This window comes from Adelges cooleyi, unplaced genomic scaffold (assembly GCF_023614345.1).
Source record: "Adelges cooleyi isolate 19-005CV unplaced genomic scaffold, UGA_ACOO_1.1 ACOO_flye_CR_arks_rails_tigmint_CR_PRNA_1, whole genome shotgun sequence".
NCBI lineage: Eukaryota > Metazoa > Arthropoda > Insecta > Hemiptera > Adelgidae > Adelges > Adelges cooleyi.
In genome coordinates this window covers 5,932,886-5,959,268 of record NW_026095751.1, presented here as the reverse complement: position 1 = coordinate 5,959,268, position 26,383 = coordinate 5,932,886, and the positions used below count along the sequence as shown (strand labels likewise).

The window sequence follows — 26,383 nt, the reverse complement described above, 5'->3', positions numbered from 1 at the left end:
AAATGTCATATTATGTAAATAAACATTTGATGGTTTAAACATTCAAACTAAAGATCCTAAATCCCATAGAACTTGGTCCATTCTTAGAAGAAAAGGCTGAATGTCATACGGCATACCTACCAAGTAAAATAAGATAATCCAATACGTATAGTATCTATAATACACCCATCTTCATCGACAGTAACAATTCACAATTAACTAGAAATATGCCTTTTTAAGTGAGACGAATCACAAATGTGCGTTGTGAAGTGAACCTGGAAAAATTCAACGTTTTTAAAACACTGTTATTGGACCTCTTTACATCTCAAATTATGCACTTCATACAGACTTCAGACTAAAGATTGTACACGGAGAGGCCAAACACTTTTACAAACGTTCTCATAACCGACTACAATCCCATAGTGGATTAGCACTTAGTAAGAAGGATAATCCCACTGAAATTTTCGACCATTTATTTATATTGTAATACTATCAGTTTGTTTATTAGGTATACATGTAATTATTAAAACGACGCTGTATAAGCGATAATGAAATAATATGCTGTGATATGATATGATACGATAATGAGATTTAAGAATTTTCAATTTTTCTGTGAAAGTTGACATGCTGAATGATCGATTTATATGGAAGGGTTTTATTTAAAAATGATTTTATCACTCAAATATTTACTACCAATAAACCATTGACCCTTTCGACCGTACTTTGCTCTGGTCCCACCATTCCGGGCTTGCTTTATTTATTTATTTAACGTCGTATTTTTATTTTAAATTCCACCATTTTATCAATAAAAAGTTTCTTTTTTTCGATTACCTTTATTTAAAACGTTTAATTTGTTAAACGACGGGTGTTTTATTTAGCTACGAGAAGTTACAATTTGCATTTTCTAATGGTTACCTTTGGGATGTTGCGGTTGTAATGAAACCACGTAAAAAACTCATACTTTTTCGCTCGTGAATTGAATACATTAAACCTTCTCCAGAAACTAGACAGACTATGTTAGGTACCTTACCCACTTAAAATGATTTAAATTTCTCATCGCTTGTACAGCAAACAATTAACATAACTCTTTGAAATAAATAAAAATGGTCAATGTTTTATAGCTCTTATAGTTCCATATAATAAACACAATAGACATTTGTTGTCTAGAATATAATAGAGAATCTCATTTTTTTTTTTACATATAACTTCAATTCATTAACAAATATCCAATTTAGTTAATGCAAGCCATCAGAATTGCAATAATCGTAATTACTTTAAAAATTAAATTGCATTAACAATTCATATTCTACAAACTGTGATGGTATACCTTAAATTACCTAATTAATGTAATGTCCATTGAATGCATACTCTTAAAAGACAAGTGATAAATCTTTAATTCATTGTGAAAAATTATTATTATTTTTCACATTTAATAAATTGTTTACTATAATAATGAACTTGCTATTTAACCTAGAAAACTGCCAACTACTCTGAAGAAACCTCTATGAAGTCTTTAAGTCTCATATATTTTTATGAGTGTATACAAATTATTCGATTGTATGTACAAGTCTAAAAGATTATTATCAATATTGTATATGTATAAACTTGAATTGACTATTTGAATAATTTTCACAAACAGACTTCGGAGAGCATACTTAAGAAACTTGTTCTGCTCCGCATATTGATGTAATTCCATAAGAGCAATTTACCTACTCTTGTACTTCAAATTATTGTGTTTATACAAGAGAATATACGCTTCGGTACTATAAATATAACCTGGTAATAAGTATTAATCCAAATGCAAACTTAAATAAATTATTAAACTTGCCCATCAGCGAGGGTCATAATTATTTAATTTTTCTTTTAATCATAATGGTTTTGTGGTCTTACAGTTTTGACAATTTGAAGGCTCAGTGAGCCCATGATTATTAATGAGTACTTTTGTTTTTACTTTTCACTGGTTAATCTGTAATTTTGATTAAGTATTGCTTATTTATAGTTGCCAAGTGCGGGTTTCTCATTCCGAAGGTTCATGAAAGGTTAGGTATCGGAAAACCATTAAAACGCATTTATCATAAAGTGCTCATTTTATGATCAATTAAAACAAACATGGTAAATTAAAAAAAATTAGATAAAATCATAAATTATTGTTGAATAATTACTTGAAAGAAAAAATATTAACCACAATAGCAAGTAATAAACATATTTTATAAATTTATTATTTTTACATGCTTTTCTTTAGCTTGCTAACACGTACGTACGTTTGTACGGGTATTTTTCAAATCTTGCAAAATTAATTTAACCCACTTCCCGATGTCATATAGGGCTGAAACTCATCTTAGATGACAATACAATATCCTGTAATCATATTGGGACTCGAACATTTAGGTCGCCCTACACAGAGTCAAATGTGGGGGTCATTATACTAAAATTTCATGTTTTTTTCAAATCTTTCAAAATTAATTTAGTAATCTATTCAGCAATTATTAAATACCTTTAATAGGACTAAAAAGTAAAAAAATAAAATAAATAAATTTAAAAAAAACTTTTTTAAAAACATGCTTTTCTAAAAAAAAAAAATATTAAAAAGTGAACTAAAAAGTAAAAAATAATTTTATTACAAGAACAATTTACCAATCAATTGTAGCATATTTTATTTACAATGTCAATTACTTTGAAAACAACCGAAAATTATCTACAATTTTAAATAATGTTAAACATCTTTAATTTTTAAATAAAAAGAAAAGCGTGGGCCCTATTTAACAAAGTCCCTAATAAATTTATCAGATAATGTTTTATATTGTAAGTTCTTTTGTAATTTAAATTTAGTTTAATATTTGTGTGTGACATATACATTTTATAATACTTAACTCAATGAGTTTGGACTTTGTTGAATAGGGCCCACGCTTTTCTTTTTAGTCAAAAATTAAAGATGCTTAACATTATTTAATATTGTAGTTAATTTTCGGTTGTTTTCAAAGTTATTGACATTTTAAATAAAATACGCTACAATTGATTGGTAAATTGTTCTTGTAATAAAATTATTTTTATAACGTTTTTATTTACTTTTTACTATTTTTTTTTTTGAAAACCATGGCTTTAAAAATTTTTTTTTTGAACCTTATATTATTTTTTAAATTAATATATTAAATATCTATATTCTCTTTATTATCTCTCTACGAATGAAAATATAATATCTCTTAAAAATGGCAGTATCGTTGAAAACGAACTTTTCAAAGGAAATAACCTCCGAGGTTTTTAAGCGCTTTCGTTAGAAGTATCGAGTGCGGAGTGATGTACTTAACGTAAGTCACTCATTTTCCAGGGCAATAGTTACAATTTTGAAGTTTTTCTTTTGAAAATACTTTTATTTACATCATTGTACCTATAATATTTTTTAATTTCCAATTATTTACCCTTTTTATTATTTTCCAGAGCGCTATCAACTTTTGAAACTTAGATGGGTTACGTGTATAATTAATTAACTTTTTAAAAGAAAAATAATTTGCTGAAAATTTTAAACGGTCGACGACATCTAATTTTAAATAAATACTTTTGACGTCATTAGAATTTTAAGTTTAGGATGGGAGAAAGGATGAAGTGAAGTATTATTTCTACTGCGTACATTACTCAACCGCTCGTACTATATTTTAAACTCAAATAACTTTGCAAGTAGTCATTAAAAACTGGTTATTAAATACTCAACATTTTCAGCAAATAATATTAATAGGAAATATTTATAAATAAATGATCGTAAAATATTCCCTTTGATTTATAATATATTTTTACATTTATGATTTATGTAAAATGAATAAGCTTAAATTATAAAAAAATAATCAAATTAATTTCTTCACAATTATTTATATTCACATAAAGCTCCTTTCCGGCCTTAGCTGCTTGAGTTGAACTTTTTATAAATCGCACACATGATAATCAATTAAAATGTATCAAGTGTATATACTGTACAATATTATACCATATTCTATAGGCGTTTCAATGCCAATACTTTCACAATTATTTTTTTCAAGGTCTTTACTGACTATAATATATTATTTATTTTGTATATAATATAAATAATCAGTTAACTAAAGAAAAATGACTATAGCATAATGTTATCAGTTTAAAAAAAAAAGCTTTAATGAAATTTGAAGTCCTGTCTCGTCGAGGTACAATGACATTAAAACGTTGTAATTAATACAGAAAGTCAATATAAGTAATGTGAATAGTTGGACAGGTCTTCTTGGACGGTTTCAGACAATAATGTTGACATTTAATATGTAAATGAATGAGCGAATATTGTTTTGAATAGTCGGTTTAAAGTGTTGGATTTACAGGTTCATCCAAATTTCATGTATTAGTGAAATCTGCCATTCAAAGATAATTGGATATTTTGATACTCTAAAAACTTGATTTCATTTTGTTCTATTGTAGAAATTCACTTATGCTCTTTTGGTTACTGTTATCACTGTTACAATTGTTATTATTTACAAAAAACAATAAAGGATAAAGAAATAACTTTTACAAATTCCCTCAAGTACTTTGACGTACTTTGATCTCCATTGAGGCATTTTTATTTTACACATACCTACTTAAGTTTAGATTCAGAAATGAGAAGTTATATTGATTTACAAAAAAAAAAAATGTTTTTTATGTCTGAATAACTTTTTTTACTGCTAAATCTATTCTTGTTAGACAATCGATCAAATGTGCATCCCCGTCATAATATTAAGAAACCTGTATTAACCTGTACTATTATCCCAAAAATGCTATGTTTTATTATCACTGTTTCAGACAAAATTCAATATTATAAAAATTTGAAAATCATTTCTACCTAGAATCATAAATGTTTGTACTATACCGGCCACATAACCTTATACCATTTTCATATATGTGATAAAGCTATCACTTTGTTTGTATGGAACAAAACGCTTGAAAACCACGCTTCGTAATGTGTTGTTGTAATGCATAATGAAACTAACGTAATTAAGCTTTAATTATTGAATGCGGATGCCGTAAACCAGTTTTTTTAGTTCTTGATTTTACTAGATGTCCATGAGCGTTAAAACCTGAATATTATAATACTAGGACGTATTGAACAGTATCCACAACGACTGAAAACATGTGTATGAAGTCGATATTGTTTTTTTAGAATTCCTTCTTGTATTCAAGTTTATTTCACCATCATTAGATTCGCATGGATACTTTTATTTTTCATTAATTTCAGACATCATAATTATTATATTTCTACAACAGTAACATTGCCATGTCAACACCGTGTTTTGACTGCTAGTCAAAATGGCTTAGCATCTATTTAGAGTCTATTAAAAGTATATTTAACGCTTTGGGTACCATAATATTCGTTACTCTAGGCCGTGCCTTATTAGTAAAAATATCCGTAAACGTTGCAAAAGTAACATAAGTTGTTGAGGGCGAAGGTGTAAAGTGCACGTGATGGAAGTGAAGCATAAGACGGTTGGCGGCTCGAAAACGGCGGTTTAACTAGAAAACGCATTCGGCCGTCGCACGATTTGTAGCCATGACAACAGCCGCGGTTGAGTGAAGAGTCGCATCGTTCGACAGACAGGTAACTTCATTAACGACTACGCCACCGCCTCGCCGCTGCTTTTGTATAATATGATTATTATTATTAATATTATTATTTTAACACGAGGGCAGTAACTTTTAAGTCACACGTAGGTGTAGGCGCCGTATACATATATATATATATATATATATATACAGCGGTCTGCTATTATAGTTGGTATTACACGCACGGGTAATGTAAAACGCACGTTTTATTTTAAGTTTCACATGTACATGCTTGTAGGCACACAACAGTCTTTCTATACATATAAATGCATAATATATATACATACATACATACACAAATAAGACATAGACATAATTTATATAATATAACAATATTATTATTAATATTACCAGACGACAGAAAAATATATGTGGTAAGCATATTAATAAATAATAGTAATAATAATAATAATAATATGACGAACCCCGGCCTGAAGTCGGAGAAATACACACATAATTTAACCATGACTTATTAAGACTAAACGTATAAAAAATAAATAAACAAACAAAAATATTTAAAAAAATTAAGGTACCTTTAACTTTTGCACAAGGCGCAATAAGATTTACTATATACATAACTTAACATTGTATATCTTTCGTCGAATATAAATACGCGCGTTTATGTACACAATAATAATAACATTTTAATATTATAAAATTAATAGAACTTATTTTTGACTAGTTTCGTTTGTGACACACCAAACAACCGGTTTTTTACATGATCTTCAGTCAACCGATACGGTTATGTTGGTGAACGCGTGCTCGACGGTGAAGTCGACGCCGGCCCGGCGGAAGCGGTCGGCCAGCGCACGTTCCCAGCCGTCGTCCGGCTGATTGTGTTGGTGATCTTGGAACGACAACCGCTCGAAGGTGAGCTGGAACTTTCGGAGACTGGAACGTCGTCCCGATGCGACGGCGGCGGTTGCCGCGTCCGCGTAGTCGCGGTTCAGGGGTAAGGTGAGTCGAAGCTCCCGCAGACCGTGGCCGCACCCGAGCAACATGTCCCGGACGCCCGCGGCCGTCACTTTGACGCAATCCGAGAGGTCCAGGTGGAGCCGACGCAGTTGTCGCAAGTCGCCGATCCGGCAAAGTACGTCGTCGGTCATGTACGGACACTCCCGCAGGGCCAATGATTTCAGTTGGCTGAGGCTCTCGAAACCTGCCAAAACAAACAATAATAATTATTATTATAGCACTACAATTATTATATTATTCATTATATTGATATTGTTGTTTAGGACTTGGGTTATGATATGGAAAATATGTATACAGAAACTTCAGTCGTATAATAAATATGTATACATTTTTTTCATTTAAAACCTATCAAAGTGACTTGTCGTATCCGTTTGATGACATTCCTTTCATCGTGTTGCTTTGAGATACCCCTGCGGTGTAGTATTACAAATAAGACCTCTCGTGTTTGACGTTTCTATCAAAAGACTCGGGGATAGTGTTTGTTTAGGTCGCGTAAATTAAAACGAAATCATAATTAATATTTTCTCTTCGCAAAAGACCGTGCCGGGTTGCGCAAATCAAAATATACAACTACGCTATGCGGATTTATTAGATTCGACGTACACGCAGATATGTGAGGGGTCGAGTAACGTGTTAAACCATAATCGGATTTCCAGAGGTTGGCTTATGGTACGCGATCGGAAATTGAATTCCGAAAGTAAAACAACGGATTATTATACGAGTGCACCCGTAAACCGAGTGAACGATAATATAATATCAATATACCATTTGAGAAATTATTTTTAACGACTAAAAAACCTTTACTTTATAATTAATAAAATCCGCGTATCATTTAGAATATGCCTTGAATTAACTTTTCGCAAGTCACAATAGTCTACAGTAGATAGTGACTAAGCAAATATTTTTGGTTTGGACAAATGACAGAAGCAGTTTGAGTTCGAACATTACTATTAATTGTTCCTAAAAAAACCACTTATAATATTTTGACCGAAAAAGAAGACTATAGTGCTTACGAAATTGGGTGGTGTTATAGTTTTTGCTTACCGTTGAGCAGTCCGTCGGACGTCACGTTGCTCAGTCCGTTTACGTCGAGATATTCCAGCGAAGGCATGGCCGCAATGGCTTCGAACCCGTCGTCTTCTATGTTCCTGGCGTTTTTCAGTGACAGCCTGCGAAGCCGACGGCACGATGCCAACCGTTTGTATGCGGTAGCCTGCAGCCCGGCGCAATCGGTGACGGAGAAACGGTGCAAATCTTCGGGCAGTTCGGGATCGACCAGGCCGCCGTTGGCCTGAGGGTAAACCGCGAACGCACGGGGCGCCGGTCTCCGAACGGTTACCTTAAACTCGGTAAGCAGACCGGCGCAGGTGGACTCCACCTCGTCCATCAGTCGCATAACTTCCGCGTCGTTGGCGCGGTCGTAAGCGCAACGCAACACGGGCGGCTCTTCGTCTTCACCGTCCAGGCTGGACACGGCGTCGATCACGTCGTCGGCGGTCATCAACACGTTGTTGAAGCTGACGCGCCTGGTCTTCACCCCGGACAACAGCTGATGCAGGCCGGCCGACGGCAAGTCTGCATACCGTACCGGTTTCCCGTAGCCCACGTGCAGCACATCCAACGTACTGCGGTCGTTGGTCGCAAACAGCTCCTCGGGCACGTCGGCTTCGAAGTCGTACACGTCGTCCAGGTACAGCGAAGTGACGCGGTTCGTATCGAAACGGCCGCTGATGTCCTGGCCGCCGCGAACCAATAACTCGCCTTTGGAGAGGTACAAATGGTGCTGGGCGATCTGATAGAGCCGGTCTGTCGTGGTAGAAGCCTGGAGCAAGTCTTCCGTGGACAGTTCCCGGAAAATTAACCTGATCATCTCTGGCGGAAGACGGTCGAACACGCATCTTGAACAATACGACCTACAACAAAAAAAATCATACCGTTTTTATTAAAATGTGATTTACAAACAAAACCTGTAAATGTTAACATTTTCAAATCTGCCGTTCAAATATTAACCATTTTTATAGCATAGCCCCGTGTAACGTTTTTAATATATTACATTGAAATTCTAAACAAGATTTAACCGTTTTAAAGGGACTCCATTTTCTTAGCTATCATCTAATCGTGCCAATAGTAGATAGGTATGACACAAATTCAATGTGCAATACGTTTAAAAAAAATTTAAAAAAAACATTTCCTTCCGCCGGTACAATATAAAGCGCAGTTGGATTTTATTACAGATATATTATATCGTTGACTCTATAGTTAGTCACGCGAACGCTGTTTTTTAAACTGGCTATCAATGTTGACGCGTGTTTGTCAAATACGAATAACAAGACAACGGGTCTAACGATCATGTTGAAAAAATATGTTTTTATTACCTAAATGTTAATATTACTTTATACAGCCCGGCGCCGTCTCGAAGCCAATCCAGAAACACCGGTCCGGCCATACGAATATTTTAGCTACACAGCTAATTGATTTTTATTATTTATAATATTTGGTAAAACAAAATACACGCATAACGAGTATAATTGGTTGTAGAAAACTGGTATGACAGTTCTACAAACATCAGTTAGACCTTGAAAATACTAATTCGCTACTATAACCGAGCTAACACAAACGTTATTATGCACATAATCTTTATTGAGCGTTAACACATTATCGTTATAATGTCGTTTAACAGGATGAGGTGGTTTTTTTTTTTTTTTTGACGAATTCCCTTTTTGGGACGGGTCGTTAGACAAATGCACGTTTCACATGGAATATTATTTAAAGTCGTGCAATTAAAAATGCGATACCGAGAACAAAAACCGTTGCACAACATCCATACAGGTACCTACTTGTTCTCGATTGATAAAAATGTTCATTTCACACACACACACGCGCGTATTTATTATTCAGACACGAGGTAGATGCTCGAATATATAATGTTGTGCAATTCAATGCACAATGCATGAATAAAAATTATACCATCGCAATTATCACAGCTAGCGTAATCCGAGAAACCTCATTAATATTATGTTGCACAACTCTTGTAATGCACAACTGTTCAGATAAAAGCAAATTATATTACTCAACGTAGACAATGGGCCGGTTAACGAGTGGATACCTACTCGCATTTTGCCGCCTCCGCCGAATGGACAGTGCACGGTAAATGGATTTTGGCTAAACGACCGGAAATAACCGCAAGTCGCAATTATTATTATTCACATTAAATAGAGACAAATACGGACCGGCGACAGGAATGAGATAGGTGGTGTTCAATTTGTGACGGTATCTTTATTCGCGGATAAAAGTGCGTTGTTGTTGTTTTCTTCAGTCACTCTTAACGTCTTGCCATTGCTACGCGACCAGTGAGCATATAAAAGACTACATATTTTCTAGCGTGGAGATTTTTTTTACTACTGGGACCTGCAGATTTTCGTTTGGTTTTTTTTTTACCTTCGATCCTGAGCCGTTTTTATGTTTATTCCCGTCCCGTCGCTTTTAGCTTCTCTAAATATTATATATATTTTTTTTTCGTCGCCCTCGCCCAATTTCTTTGATAATATCAATTTCGCCGGCACGGACGTCTTACGGAAAATAATAATGAAAACCTATTTCTACTTTCATTGTTACACGGTACACGGCAAGTCCGAATTTTCCGAGCCCAACACACACATGTTTATTGTATATCGATTATATTACAGGCGTACAAAAGAAAAGCCGTATTCGAAAACGTCGTCGGGACTATAAACGTGTAATTATTTATTACACACTTATCGTTATAGTGATTTACCGGCGGTTCGTTCAATCATTATTTCAACCTAGTCGATAACATTAGGTCACAGTTCCCCGCGATGACGTTCCACGTTATTAGTACCACAGTAAATTACTATTATATTATATACATACATTAAATACTATTGAACGGTTGTGCACGTTTTCACTACAACGGAACATAGTATAATTTTATAATAGTCCATAATCTATGTATTATTGTAATTTTTTATACTAACGAAAACTAAAACGGAAATAATCAGATTCACTAATAAAACGCTGAGCGAACAAATTTCAACGCAAAACGCGTTGGCCCAATTTTGCTCTAATACAACATAATATTGTTACGATGATTACTCCGGGCGCGGCTATCATTAGAGTTTAACCCCTGCCCCGCCCTGATGTCCGTTAATACCTACATAGAATCATATCAGATAGAGCCTAATTAATTTTTAATCCGTAACCGTACAACGCGATTCGATGAAATAATAATCATAATTTTCAACAAAAAAATGCACACTACGATTTACAACAGTTGATATTAAATTACTATACATTTTATTACTATTACAATGTTATAATATAATATTATGCTCACTCGTTGGTCTCGTCCATGTTTTGCGTTTGGCTTTGGCTTTGAGTTAACATGAGACGCGCACGTACAACACTTGGATAAACGGCAAGCGAGATTTGCTTAAAAGCAACACCGGGTGGTTCGTAAGACGTGCGTCTTACGTATAAATTTAATACAACACCGAAAACTGTCAGACGCGAATGATAATACTAATAATAATAATAATAATAATAATATAGTATTATAATATTATATCCAATGTACGTTTCGAGAAGTTCGTCGATAAGTTATGCGCAAAACAAGTGTTTCCAGACAGTCAGTGAAATTGTCAGTGACGAGCACAAGCGTTACACTGAACCAGTACGGTGGGCGCGCTCCAATATTTATTCTGCCACCGCCGCCGCCGCCGCCTTATCAACAGACCGGTATAATAATAATATTGTTTTTTTTTTTTTTATAATGGACGATATACCTAACGCAATTATGCATGTACATAATATAATGGATGTATAATATTTACCTATCTATACCTACCGACGAATATCATTGACCGCTGATAACGCAACGGAAAGCCGGAACCTCGTACCTTTATACCCGCCGGGCGTCACAAAATAATATATCAGGCCCCTGATAAATTTCACTTTTTTTTATACCTACAAATTTGAATACCAAAACTGAATATTATTTGCTTTAAAATCGTTTTTTTTTATAGGACTCGCTGCGCTTTGTACAAAATGTCCTTTCTTATTATCGGTTTTATATAGCCCTTTTAGTCGTTTCAGGCACATTACATGGTGCACAACTTTGTTTTTCTTTTCTTTTTTTTTTAGTATTATTGTTATGATAATACTTACACACGTGATGACGATTTAACTTAATAGAAAAACATGTGTATTATACGATAAAGATATCAAGGAAATTATAAATGTAGTGTTGCATGTTGTATTAGAAAAAAATAATATTCTCTAAATTTAATTTGGGACCGAAAGGGGTAGAGCACTGTGGAGACGGTATATCAAAGGTAGTGTAAACGACCACAAATTGCAAATTAAAAGTTTATTTTTAATAATAATTTTTTCACGCTTCAGCTCTTTAGTCTGAAAAATTGCTGATAATGTTTAGATAATCCATATAGATATTATTTCCTTGTACCGAACAACATATGTACATCAATGAGGATAAACTTTCGCTTTCTCACTAAGTCAAATTGGGCTTTTTTCGTTTCTGGAAATAATATATGCAGTTATAAAAACAACATAAAATTTAATGTAATTATTAGCTCTGATGTTTTAGTTTAATCATACTATAATATTCTTCCCTGTTTATATTTTGTTTTAATATTTTAATATTTTTTACATATCATATTAGCATCTATACGATTTCATAATATACAGGCCGATTATGTTACCGACAAACTTAGCCGCAGACGAGCACGGATTAAAAAAAAATACAAAAAATAAATCTGAAGAAGAACTGAGTTTTACCGTTCTTTAAACGATAACAACTTCAAAATGTGATAATATAGTATAGTATTGTCTTAATTTTATGTTGTGGCCAAATCTTTTTTAATTTTTTTTTTTATTATTTGGCCTTAGTATATGATAGTATAGTATTGTCTGAATTTTATGTTGTGGCTAAATGTTTTTCCTTAATACTCTTCCATACTGCTCCATAATCTCTCCATCCTCCCACTGTGACACTTACCGTGTCGCCTCCAGCCATAAGACATATCCGTGTCAAAACGCACTTCACATTTGCAAATTATACACAAGCACACAATAAACAATAATAATATGGTATAGATAATACCGATATGTTTACATTTAGATACCTACAACGTGCCAACGTTAATAATTCGGATTGATATTGATCGGACGCGTTACGTACTGATTAACACACACAATGTTCTTACGTGTTACCAGTTGTTGGCCTCTTACAATCAGATTAACATGTTAACGTCTCGTGCGAGCCCGAAGTTATGTGGGCATCATAGCATAGCGCTGTAGTGACTAACAGCTATCAACAGCTATAGAATAATATATTTTCGAAAAAATAATATCCTATTCGATTTTTATTACCGACGACATCATTGACGTTTGTGGAATTAAATTCCATATAATTCAAATTTATACAAAGCTAGAACACTTTTTTTTTCAAACGATAGTGCTGTGCAAACGGTTTTGAACAATAAGACATTATTATACAGTATTGCCGGAAAAACGCATGACGTGCGCTTGCCCTAAAATAATTTAACATTAATAGTTAATGTCGAACCGAACGCGGATGTAAAAAAAATATCTATATTTTGTTTAGTTATTGTTATATAACAACCGACATATATTATGAATGCTCCGACACGGCAAAATTTTATTTTATTTTAATTATTGCCCAATAATAATCTAATGCCTGTGTTGTTGACAATTTTTTTTATTGTCATTTCATTTTAATGTCAACAATTAGTAATCGAAAGCGTGATAGAAATACTAACGACTTAAAAGTAAATTTACTGTAATAAAACAAAACAATTTTTTTTTGCATTTCTGTTACGAACATTTTAATTTCTGCTTAAATAAGATTTGTAATAATTATTACTCATCGTTTTTAATTATCACAAAATATTATTATTTTATATATATTTTTCAAATAACAGGAAATAAAACCGTCTCGTTGGACACAAATTAAAAAAGTTATAAAAAAATATTTATACACAAAATAAACACAGATTGTAATGGGAAATTATAAAAATGTTAAAACATTTATCAAAAAATGTAAAAAAACGGTACTTGGCTCTTTTAGACCCGAAGTATTACAAATGAATTATGAAATACAACATGTATTCTATTACATTGTATCTTTTTTGCCTAAGATCAGTTAACTCATTTGAATACAGTACGTTGATAGTTTTTATTGTACGCATAAAATGAGCCCGAAACCATGTGTCACAATATACTTTGTTTATTTACTTTGAACATGGGCTAATTATGCATATTTCTATCACGCTTTCGACTAGCTGTTGACGTTCAAAGGAATTGACGTAAAAAAAATGTCAACAAAATAGGCATTCACGTCATAGACTAACATATAAGTTATGTAAAAATGTACTGCGTCGTAATCGATTCGAAAATCCAAATATTATTAAAAACAGGTACGTATCACTGTCTTCAATGTTATTCCGTCTTTTTGTTCATGTACACGTGACAACATGCATGTGAAGAGGGAAAAATAATAAATAGGTAGGTCAAAACTGATAAATAAAAAATACCATATGTGTGTGGTACGTACCAAATGTTTATAAGAGTTAAAAAAAAAACCTAAACATTTGAGCCGATGACGTAATAATTATTAATATTATTTTATTAACTAATAAATCGTATTAACCATACGATTTAGTAGATAAAATAATTTTACAATAGATCAATACAAACACATTGTAATTGGCCAAAGTAAATTTAATTATATTTTAATAATTTAATAATCACCTAATGTGTGTGCGACTATAGGTCAACATTTTTTGAACATTTTTATCATACATTCTTTATAGATCCTATAAATTTTAAAACTTTTTTCAATTTAAGTGGTTTGATTTCTTAAGAAAACTATCCAATAACACCTCATGTTCCAGGCTCTGTAATTTAACCGCCGATAGCGGTGTTAACGGGAAACCTGCACAGTTAAGTTTCTAATTAAGTGTATTTTAATCATATTTTCAAAAAAAAAAATTTATTTTTAACGTTTTTTAAAATGTTTAAATTAAAAAAAAAATCATTTTATGGGGTCAAAGATAAAAAATGTCAATAAGTATTTTGTCTATATAAAATCCAAGTTATATTCTTGTGACCCATATCACCATTGAACCAATTAAGGTAATTTTTTGCTATTAATTTATGGTTTCAAACATTTGCGATTTGCTGAAAACTGTCTATTTTAATAACCCACAACACATAGTGACTGAACGAACATTTTTCACATGGAATGACCCAACTACATAAATCTTTCTAAATATAAGCAGGGAAAAAATATTACGGTGGTTGAATTAATATATAACAAATAATTACATCTCCAAATCATTAAAGTATCTTTGACAAACTGAATGGTATCTAGATATTAACAAGTTTTTTCCGGATGACAATACACTATATTCAGTTAGTTTAACGGCCAGAATGAGCACGTATATGAACAATTTATGCTAATGAAAGTTTCCATTGATGTAAACTGTATAAAAAGTAAGCTTAAAGTATGCTGTAATTTGAAGAACTAAACCATTTAGAGGATGTAAAGGTACTCTTTGTAATTACACCAAAGAGTTTGTAGCAAACCGGGTATGGTGACGTTGCATACTTTGTTCCGTTTCGCAACAAACAAAAAAATCTAAAGAGCAGTTTAATTATTTTTGCACATGTAATATAAGTTGTTTAAATACATAAAGAAATGGAAAATTTTTTAATTTTTTTTATTTTGATAGTAGTTATTTCGTTATTACGTTTTGTTTCATAGCGGATACAAAATTATTAGTTTGTGATTTGTTACAAACCAATAAAACAAAATATACCTCTTATGTACTTTGGTTAAAGTCAAAAATTTAAAAAAAAAATTAGAAAATTTTTTGAAACAGTTTATGATAAATAATGTTAATATATAAAATACAATAATTTTCTACTAATGTTTTTTTAAGAGCATCAAAATAAAAATAAAACTAATGATTTCAACTATAAAAGCAACCACATATTGATTTAATATATTACGATAAAAATTCAATAAATTGATATTCATAGTATTTTTCTTTTGTTTACATCAACAAAAAAAATGTTCTTTGAAATAATTATATTCTATACATTTTATAATATGTAAAAGTCTTAGCCATATTTATGACTAAATAGAATTTTATAATATTTATTAAGTATAGATTCATAAAACATTAAAGTTACTATAAAATTGTGACTTTCAAAACTTGAGACGTGATTTACAAAATAAGAATCACAAAACTAGTCGTGAATATATTAAAAACTAGTCATTCTACTATATTGTTAATTAGGGATAAAATTCCAAATGATCAATGTATTTTATTTCTGGTTACCAAACGAAATATGTTTAATATTGTTGTACAGCATACACATAACTCGAATACAGTTTATCTTTATATTTTTATTACACGTGCTAAACCATAAGGATAAACAGCTAGATCAGAATATACAATAAAATCTTAAGCAACGGTTGCATAATAGTTTTGACTCAACGTCCGATTAACGCTGTATATCAGGTTATTTTCTTTGATTAACCCGCTCAATTACAACAGTGAAACCTGTTCGGTGAGATCATTTTACAAATTAGCCCACGATTTAGTAATATTAACTCCAGTAAAGATAATAAGTTTGCAATTTTTTTGTTTGCAAAACTAGTTCATTAATAATAAACTGTGCAGCGAGAGGGTTTCAAGTACGACGCATTCTCATGCATTTAATAAAGACAAATAACGACAACCCTAATACTTGAGATGGCAAAGATCATAGACTATTTAAATTAACAAAAGTTTGGGAAGGTAGTTTTGTGAGGTTTCCTTTGGTTTAAATTAGTTATACATTTTGAAAAAGACAAAGCTTTTGAACTACAATGATTTGATACAAATATTTAATAATTGCATACTTTGTAATAGGGAAGTTATATAAGGGAAGCTTTTTAATTATTAGGAATATTATCGAAAGCTTTTTTTTGTTAAAACATTTAGACTACTACAAAAAATAATAATAACAAGATATTAATATAATATAAAGAAAAATGTTAACAACATTATCAATAGGTACGTACCTCTTTTTTCTGTTTTCTTCGAATATTTGTAGAATTTATAAAAAATATTGATTTAAATTTAAATAATTCATTTTCCTAGAGCTACACATTTTCAGAATTTGTAGATCTGATAAAATCTTAAAGCGGAATTGTCAAAATATACACAGTTTTGATTCTATTATTTCTGAAATAGAGCAAACTGTGATAGCAATTATTCTGAACTTATCATTAATTATACCAATATCTTGTATAATTATTAGAAATATTGTAAATAATGGATATTTTTTTATAAGTATAGACAATTTAGATAAAAACTTTGCGAACTTTACGTAAGTTAAGTACAGCATAGTGTGTTAAAATAGTCATAATGATATTCGTATTTATCGGATCGTTCATCAATTATTAGGCTTTCATGGCTTTAAGTTATAACTTAAGTAGTTATATATTTATATATAACATTGCTTACAACACATTAAATATTAAAAAACACCGTTTTACAATTAATAATTTAGTATTATACTATACACATTTGCATCGTTCGTACTGTTTTTTAAGCATTTGAAGAGTTTATCATTGTAAGTGACCTTTAGCTACCTATTGTATTTTTTATAGTCAAAAATTAAAAACAACATGCCTCGTGGAATCTACGTTTCAACTCGTATAGTTGTGGCGTCTAAATACTTTAATACAGTTCATTATCTAATGTAATTATTATAGGAAATATCAATTTTCATACTGTTGTAATAAGAAGTAATACATATCACACACGAGAAATTAGTAATTGGCCACCGCAAGTAGTGACCCACTATAACAAATAAGTTCTGCGTAGCCATAATGTTTTTTAGTAATAAATAGTAAGACAAAACTGTCACCTTTTTAGTAAGGCAATTTTTAATGATAATATTTATAACCGTTGAAAACAATTAAATTGAATACATCAATTTGATATAATTATAAGTTATACTGAATAAATAGTTAAAAAAAGTAATTGAAAAGACTTAATATACTCAACATACACAATTTTTATAGTTAATTAATTATCATCATCTAGAAAATGTCAGAGAAGCCAGGATAAAATGTCCAATCCAAGCTCAAAACCAGCCATTTAACTAACTAGTTGTTACTATTTATGAATATTTATAATTGCGAATAAATTAACCGGTTTTCCCATACAATTTATTTTAAAAAACATACATAGCTAATATTATACTAAATACACTGACGACAAGATGCAAATGCAGATAGACAAAAATGATAAAACTAAAAACACAAACAACAAATATTATCCTAAAACACTGTTATTATATTAATAAATTGGCACTTGCTTAATTAAAAAGCAACAATAATCATAACTCCCACCAATGAATCATAGTCGATCTGTAACTAATAAACATTAATTTCTACAAATAAATGTATATGTATCGATATGTAATATATGTAATATATGCATATTGTATATGTATATTGATATACCATATCATATTATATATTTACACATGTCCAGATATTTATATGAACACTATATTTATACAATATGAATACTAACGTAAATGACCATACGGGTTTACATAGTTCAAACATAATTATTTTTATAGCTCTACTTTTATTTCTAATGTTCTTCCAGATTAGATAAATTTGAATATAGTGGGGGCTGATAACCTTCCGTTCAACATCAAAATGTATGCAAATTTTGTTCGATATTATAGTCAGTGCATCAAAGATGTAAGCCAATTTTTGTGTTAAAATTTTTTTTAAATGTGTATTATTTAATAAAAAAAAAAATTAACTATTATTGTTTTTTAGCTGTTGTTTGTAAATGGATAATATATGTTTTACGATTTAGGGATGGAGCTTAGAACTCTTTCAATTTTATTATAATATACATTGTATGTGTATAATCCGATGTTAGAATAATCTGCTAATTATCAAATAATAATAGTAAGAGTTTTAGTAAAAATATTACAAACAACAACAAAAATTGTCAAAATGAAATATTAAAATGTGTGTTATAAATTCCAAAATGTTGTTCTTGTGCACAGTAACTATTTAATTGTTTTGAGTTTCGAATCTGTAACGAGCTGTTTATTTTGTTATAATTACTATCCAAATTACAAATTGAATATTTAAAGGTATTTATAGGTGAACTTAAGACTTCTAATCAAACAAATATTTCTGTAACAATATCACATTTTTCATATCTGAGAAAATTATTTTAAGTTTTAAGAGGAACGTTTGTTACGTTATTAAATCGAATTGTGTAGAGCTCTTAAAAATATGTATAGTACATAATTAATACAGGTAAGTGAAACTGAAATATTTATAAAATAAAAACTTTAATGTTTTTGTTTTGTAAGCAAAACAAATTATAATAATATAACCTTTATCTGATTCGACATTGCCTAAATCTGTTTCACAATGAATAAATCATAATATTATTATTATTGTATTTATTTTTAGCAAATACACGTTTTATCTTTGTTGCTTTTAATGAAAAATAGAGGCTGTCCTTATTTTGTAATCATTATCGACTAGGTTAGGATATTCGTTTTTAATTATGTTAAAGACGCAGCCTTTATCATAGAATGACGCACTCCTCAACAGCCCAATAGTTTGATTCTTAAAAAAAAATTCGAAGCCTTCAAGTTTATCTTTAGATGTTTCAGAGTTAAAGAATTTAATATTTTCGAAAGAAGATAGCACCGAGTTGTGTTATAAACATACAAAGCCGACGAGTGGCATCAGATATATAGTTCTTATTTTTCTATAATCCGATCCAAGTAGTCCAATGTTAAACCATTGAACGAACGCCTAAGTAGAGGGCTCATGTTTCAAATGGAATTTTCGTTATTATCGAGTTCAGTTCAATATAAGTGATCAGTGATCAAACGGGAAAGAAATAAATAAAATAGAAATTACATTTAAGTATGCACTTCGCAAAATATGATACCTAATTCGACAAAATAAACGAATAACAAAAAAAACCCATCTAGTCGATACAACCTAACTTGAGCATCTCATAAAAACAAAACACTATTGATAGTTGATTATATGTCTCATTGAATAAACTCATTGTCGTCAAAAATATAAAATGTCTATTGTTTTTGAACGTTTTTCTAAAAAGATTTCGAGAGTTATCCAGGAGCACTATATATTGACCGTAAGCGAAGATTTCAATAATCATTTTGCAACTTTGGAAATCAAACCTTTGATAGGTTCCCTGCGAAATATAAAACCCCTATTTTCTAATACAATACAAACAAAAATGTATCAACTACCTAACGAAGATTGTCATATAATGGAACCTCTATTGAGGGACTTAAATAGAGACTTTACATGCCTCTATGTTGTTGCGTGTACATACGTACTGTTAAAATAAAATAACTAGCATTGACCATTTTTTGAAACGTTGTATAATTGTTAAGAGCAAACTACAAATCTAAAGCTATTAAAATGTATTTTGACGTAACTTACCATTCTTTTTAGGTTTATTCGTAATAAAAAACAAGCTAAAATATTCTAAAATAACCTTTAATGGTTAATTAAGGGTATACGATATTAGGAGGTCTTAAGATTTTTGTTATGGCTATGCCTATAAAAGTGTATTATTAATAATTATTATCATATATATAGTATAGTTTATAATCATTGTTAATGCCGACATAGTCTTACTAGTTTTAACTTTTATAGGGAAACTTTTGAAACTTAAATCAAATCCTATACTTATAAAATCCACTTATACAGGGCGTTTCCCAACGTAAACCCAATACTTCAAGTATATCGACCAAATTCCAGTCTTATTAAGGGTACTAAGAATTTTTAGCTCTTAAAATATTGTTTGAAAATGTTACTTCGCTAAATAAGTTGATTTTAATAAAATATTTAACTATAAGTCCAGTCGAGAGGATTAAGGCAATTATTCGCAAAATCTTAGTTTAGAGCTTGAACTGTAGTCTATACTTATTAATACAGTAACGAGGATTCATTATTCATTGCCATTTTTTTTTATCTGACTATTACAGTCATGTCTATAAGATAAATACTCACGAACTTTCAATAAACAAATAAAAAAAATACAATATTTACGAAACTTGAGTTGTGATTAAGTTATTAACAAATAAATAAAAACCCTACGACAAAGGTGATGTTCTTCTTTGTGTACTGTAAACATTTTATAATTCTACTTAAAGTATTTTTCACATTTTTCGGTTAAAATACAGGTGGTGTGATTTCCTCTTAAGTGTGAAGTTGTACATCCAAAATCTAGGTATTAATATTACATATTTTATCTCGATTACTAATTTTAAAGCGCTTACCTATAACCTAATACTATATTATGTGCGATATTTGATTTTTAATTACTAAAATTATAAACGCATTTGATGCGAGTGGAAAACGATAATTTTTCATTTTAGCACTACTGTAATATTCTACCAGCTATTTATCTATTTTTACTTAAAAGTTTTCTTTTCTCAGTTAAACTTACAGTGTATTTTATGTACGGCTCTTCATATAAATGTACAGTCTTTTAAACCACACACTTAGCACTAGACACCCACTAAGTTATTACAATAGTTATCAGACTTCAAATTAGGTTTATTACTAGTCTATTGCCGATAACACAAAACGTAATGCTCCGCCAGTGTACTTTGTTCTTAATACACTTGAGTACAATCATCATTTGGTGTAATAGTCTATAAATGAAGATTGATTTACAATACTACATCAAGGAAAAACAACACATTAACAATTTATAATGTGTGGAAGTAATTGTTTATTTTTAAAAGTTAAGTGAAAGTTTGTAATTAGTTATACATGGTTTTTGATTTTATTATTATTGTTGTATAATCATAATAATTTATAAACTATGATGTAAAAAAAAGTACTATTCATATTATAAGAACAATAATTATGACGTTCATTGTAAAAGTGATATATACTTGTAACTGAATTTTAGAATAACGAACTTTTTGTGAATTAATGTGTAAGAAATCAAATACAAGTATTCGTTCAGTGTTTTCTATTTTTTATCTATTTTTACATTAATTGGAGTTGCTTTTCATTTATAATGAAAGATATGACTAAAATGTGGCTTCATTAAGCAAAAATATGTATACTTTAAAAATTTGGTGTTACACCACTTACAATTAACGAACCAATTATTAATAAATAGTTTTATTATTTATAAAATATAACAGAATTAAAAACTCTTATTTATTATTATTAAGGAACCCAAACCTAAAGATGTTTTAAGAATTAATTGCGCTATTCTAGTGGGAAAATTATTATATTTTTCATAAATAGGGGCTAAAATAGTTAATTTTTTCTTTTCTACTTATAAGTAAATTGTCTATATTTAAATCAATATCTGTTATAGCGTATATAAAATATTTTGTGTTTAAAAATAGTCAATAATAGATGAAAGCTGTGTATTTCTTTGTTAAAATAACGATATTAGTTGTTTGTGTTGATGTTAAATTTAGAACATACTAGGATATAAACCAGTTCAATTATCTTATAGATTAAAATTTAACCCTTTTATTGCAGTCAGTGTATGCCAGGAGCTGACCTTTTTACCGCTATTAATTAATTAAAACGTTCATATAAATTTAATCATATTCTATAATAAAGCATTTCATATATAATAGTTCATTATTATTATAATAGTTGTGAATATTATTATTATTATTATTATTATTATGATTAATATGAATAATATTGTCTCTGTACCCTAAGTTTAAACTCTATAGATACGTATTAAACTTATTAATTTTTATGTAAATTTTGGTTATTATAGTGTACTCAACGTATGATGATTAATTAACTACGACAATATTAGTAGTTAAAACAAAAATTATTTGTTTAATTAAATGGTTATCACTTACCCCCCAAGTAACAATTACATATTTCTTATTATATCCTATTATATATTTATAAATCATATAATTCATATAATTTCACAATACAAAAAAAAACATCTAAAAAGAACATAATTTCATTTTTTTACAAAACTTCATAACAACTTGAAAGTATTAAAATATTTTTTTTGAAAATTATTTTGCTCTTTTTTAATATTATTATTTAATAACCACAAGCGGTAGTAAGTTGGTGTTCATAAAATGTTTCCCTCTAATATTACTTACAAAACATAATCAAAAATTGGCAAATATTAAGTTTTATTAATTAATATTTGTATAAAGAAGTAAATATAAAACGAATTGCAGTATTCTTAAAGTAATTATGTAAGCTTTACTTTTGATCGAATTCTCCGAATTATCTTATTGGTGTGCCTGGAGTACAACCATTCTAAGAATACAAAAATTGTTCGAAATACGAGTATATTTCCTTTGTCGGTTTCAAAAATTAAGTTTTCTCTGGTGAAATAAATAAATTGTCATTGTTCTTCTGCTTCAAAAAACCATATTTAAAATTTACATTTTTAGATTTTGCTATATAACTGCCTACATATTTTGTGCAAAACAAAAAAAATTACATTTTCTAACTTTCCCAAATTTACTGAGAAATACCTAAAAAATTATAAGCAATTAATATTTTAGGAATTATGTATACATATTGTATTTTACATTTTACCGAACCCATTAAAAACTGACAACTATACTGGTCCAACATTACACAGTTTCAAGCTACAAGTAACCAATTTTTAATTATGATTACGATTTTGGAATTAAAAATAATTTGTCAGGTACATAAAATACTGTTAAAATTGTTTTAGACAAATTCAAATTAAACGTTGTTATAAATATGGAGTAACTTTTAGTAATTTCTCGAAACTTGATATTTACTTAAAATACTTTTTGTTTGAATCCCTCTAAGCCAGAAAAGCGTGGATCTAAAAATATGGGCCGAAGCTAACGCACATTATTATATATAAATATGTAATTTAATAATCTATAATATTACCACAAATATTTCATTAAAATATATTAATACAATTAAGTTGTGTGTATAAAAAACACACAAATTTCTACTTCATACGATATCTTCTAGTGGTAATACTTTAAGGATGCCTTAAAGTGGCAAGACATATCTGATAATTTAAAAAAAACATAATTGACGATATTATTGATAAATTCAATTATTTTATAATAATTTCCAAAAATAATGCACATAAATCAATTCAAGGTGGTTTTAATTTAATAAACAATGACTAAAAAAAGAAAAATTATTTTGAAAAATCTATTGTTATTTTATTATTTTGGTATGGTTTTAAGCTTGACAGACAGTATAAATATGTTAGCATAAGTTTGTATTTTGATATTTTTTTTAACTATAATATAGTTATTAATATTGTTTCCCGTCTTAAAATAATCCATACATAAAAACATTATAATTTATTTTATGTAATTCTAATGGACTGCTGTGTTAATTATTGACACATAATATTACTATTAAAATTAATATTTAAGTAGCGATTATAGTGAAACTGTATCAGCAGAATTAGTCTTTGGACTTCAGGATTTCGTTACGACGATGAAACAATATTAATATAACATTCATATTATATTGTCATTTTTTGGCATAAAATATATTGTACCAAAACTACAAGAAATTATTCAGAACTGTATATATTTTTTAATTATTAATCTATAAGTACCTCAAGTTACCTTTTTACTTAATAGAGGATTTAAATTTATTTTCTCTTAAGTTCAATTTAATCCATGTTTAGGTAATCGACAGTAAATTATATTTATAGGTATTACTGATTTCTCTGTGAAAATTTCTTCATACTAAATTCGAAGATATTTACACTTAAGTGTAAATTTACGAAATAAACATGTGGCAAAATGTATAGCAATTATCAAAACGATTGCAACAACATTATTGCAGGTATTACAGAATACAGGTTAAACTAATTTGAGATCTTGTTAACATTTGAAAAATGAAGGTCACTTAAAATATTTTAACATTTATGTATAAATATGAAATTTTTAAAACAATGTATTAAAAAAAATGAATTACAGTATATTTCAATTATATTAAATGTCTTGTTTACATTAATTTAGAAAAAAATTAATATTTACTTTTACTAGCAACAATTTATAAATTATTAAAAAAAACATTCAAGTAATAAGGTACAGGAGCGATAGACAAAGCTTTCAATCACTTATTCACTATATTCACTAGTTTTATTGTATATAACAATGATACCTTTGTTGAAAATACATATCCTTAATATTAACTATTAATTAGAAACAAACAGTGGTGTTTGAGTAACTAACCGGTTTATTTTATTTGGCAGCATCGACTTAATAGATATATTCAACATATATCACCGAAAATAATAAAAATTAGACCATATAATATATTATATTTTATTTAAACTAACCTAAAAGCTATTATTTATGTTATATTTTATTACCATGCACAAATTAATTGTATTTTTAGTTAAATTCCATTAATCTTTGATCTTTTTTCATAATTTATTTTTACTTTACACCTTTGTTTAAAGTTCGAAAGTATTTTTAGATTTTGATTATTAAAACAATCAAATGACATAATATCCTATCTAATAACATAATAACTTCTAAGTAGGAAAATATTGATTTAATAATAATTAGTATTTCATAGTTCATTAGTATTTGATAACAAACCATATGTTAAAAATAATGTTAAAAAAATTATTCCCCTTTGTTATAAAAAAAAGAGAACCATGGAAAAGTGAAAAGTTACTCATTAAATTTGAACAGCAAAGCAATTTATATACCACATCTTATAAACAATATATGAATTAAGTGAAATTAAGTGAAATTATTTTAAATATGTTTTGATCTAGTTAATTTTAAAATTACATAAGTATATTACAAAAAAATTTAAGTTCTTTAATACTTAATATTTTTGGTAATTTTGTAGATAGAGATAAATTAAAATTACGGTGTATAATTAACTAGTTTATTTATTTATACGTAATAATCGTTATAACAACTTAATCAATAGTGCTGATACTGTTTTTTTGAATTCACTTTGTTAGCAATATATAAGTTAGACTGACTGCACATTTTTATTTAAGTATAAATGTGATGAATTATGATTTTTTTAAGTATAGCCTCAAAAAATTAGAACTTATAATAAAATGTATTTCATGTTGTATTTTTAAGTTTAAAAAATGTCAATAATTGAAGTGTATGGTTTCGATTTTTCCCAGAGAAAAGTTAAACTTTTTTTAATTCGATCTTATACTAGTTGAAATTCACAGAAATATGCTAAAAGTGTATAGAGTAAGTACGGTAAGAATTTAGCACAAGGAAACCAAAATTACAGATTTATAGTACTTGATAACAAATTAAAAAAGTTATGACTTTACTTTCGACGAAACAAAAGTTCTAGAGAAAAAAATGTATGCATTTAAAAAAATATATTATATTGTTTGTAATTTATAATTATCACTTATCATGAGCACATTTTAAAGTATCTAAAAAAGTATCACTTTACAGTACCATTTTGTATAACTTTGGCTATTTTCTGTATACTAATTTAAAACAAATTGACATTTCTTTGTTTTTTTCAGATCTAGGAATAGAGTTGTGTAACGGTTAGTAAATGTATTTATATAGTTTTATGATTAACGCACGAAAAAATATCATACAAATAAAATTAATTAACGATTTACAAATTTAAGAAATTCATCCGAAGTTGTTATGATTGTTTATCGATGGTTTTTTTATTAGATAACACATTTTTGTTTCCAATATTTATTATTTTTCAATAATATCT

The 26,383-nt window shown here is 29.1% G+C and overlaps 1 protein-coding gene across 1 annotated transcript; it reads right to left on the bottom strand.

Annotated features, from left to right (window-relative positions):
- Positions 1 to 5,756: 5,756 nt before the first annotated feature.
- On the bottom strand, positions 5,757 to 11,216 carry LOC126834830 (uncharacterized). The gene is made up of 3 exons (XM_050567022.1): positions 10,898 to 11,216; positions 7,588 to 8,456; positions 5,757 to 6,727 (listed from the first exon to the last, which is right to left on the bottom strand). The coding sequence occupies exons 1-3, from the start codon at positions 10,945 to 10,947 to the stop codon at positions 6,294 to 6,296; spliced, it is 1,353 nt and encodes a 450-aa protein (XP_050422979.1). The 5' UTR covers positions 10,948 to 11,216; the 3' UTR covers positions 5,757 to 6,293.
- Positions 11,217 to 26,383: the final 15,167 nt, after the last annotated feature.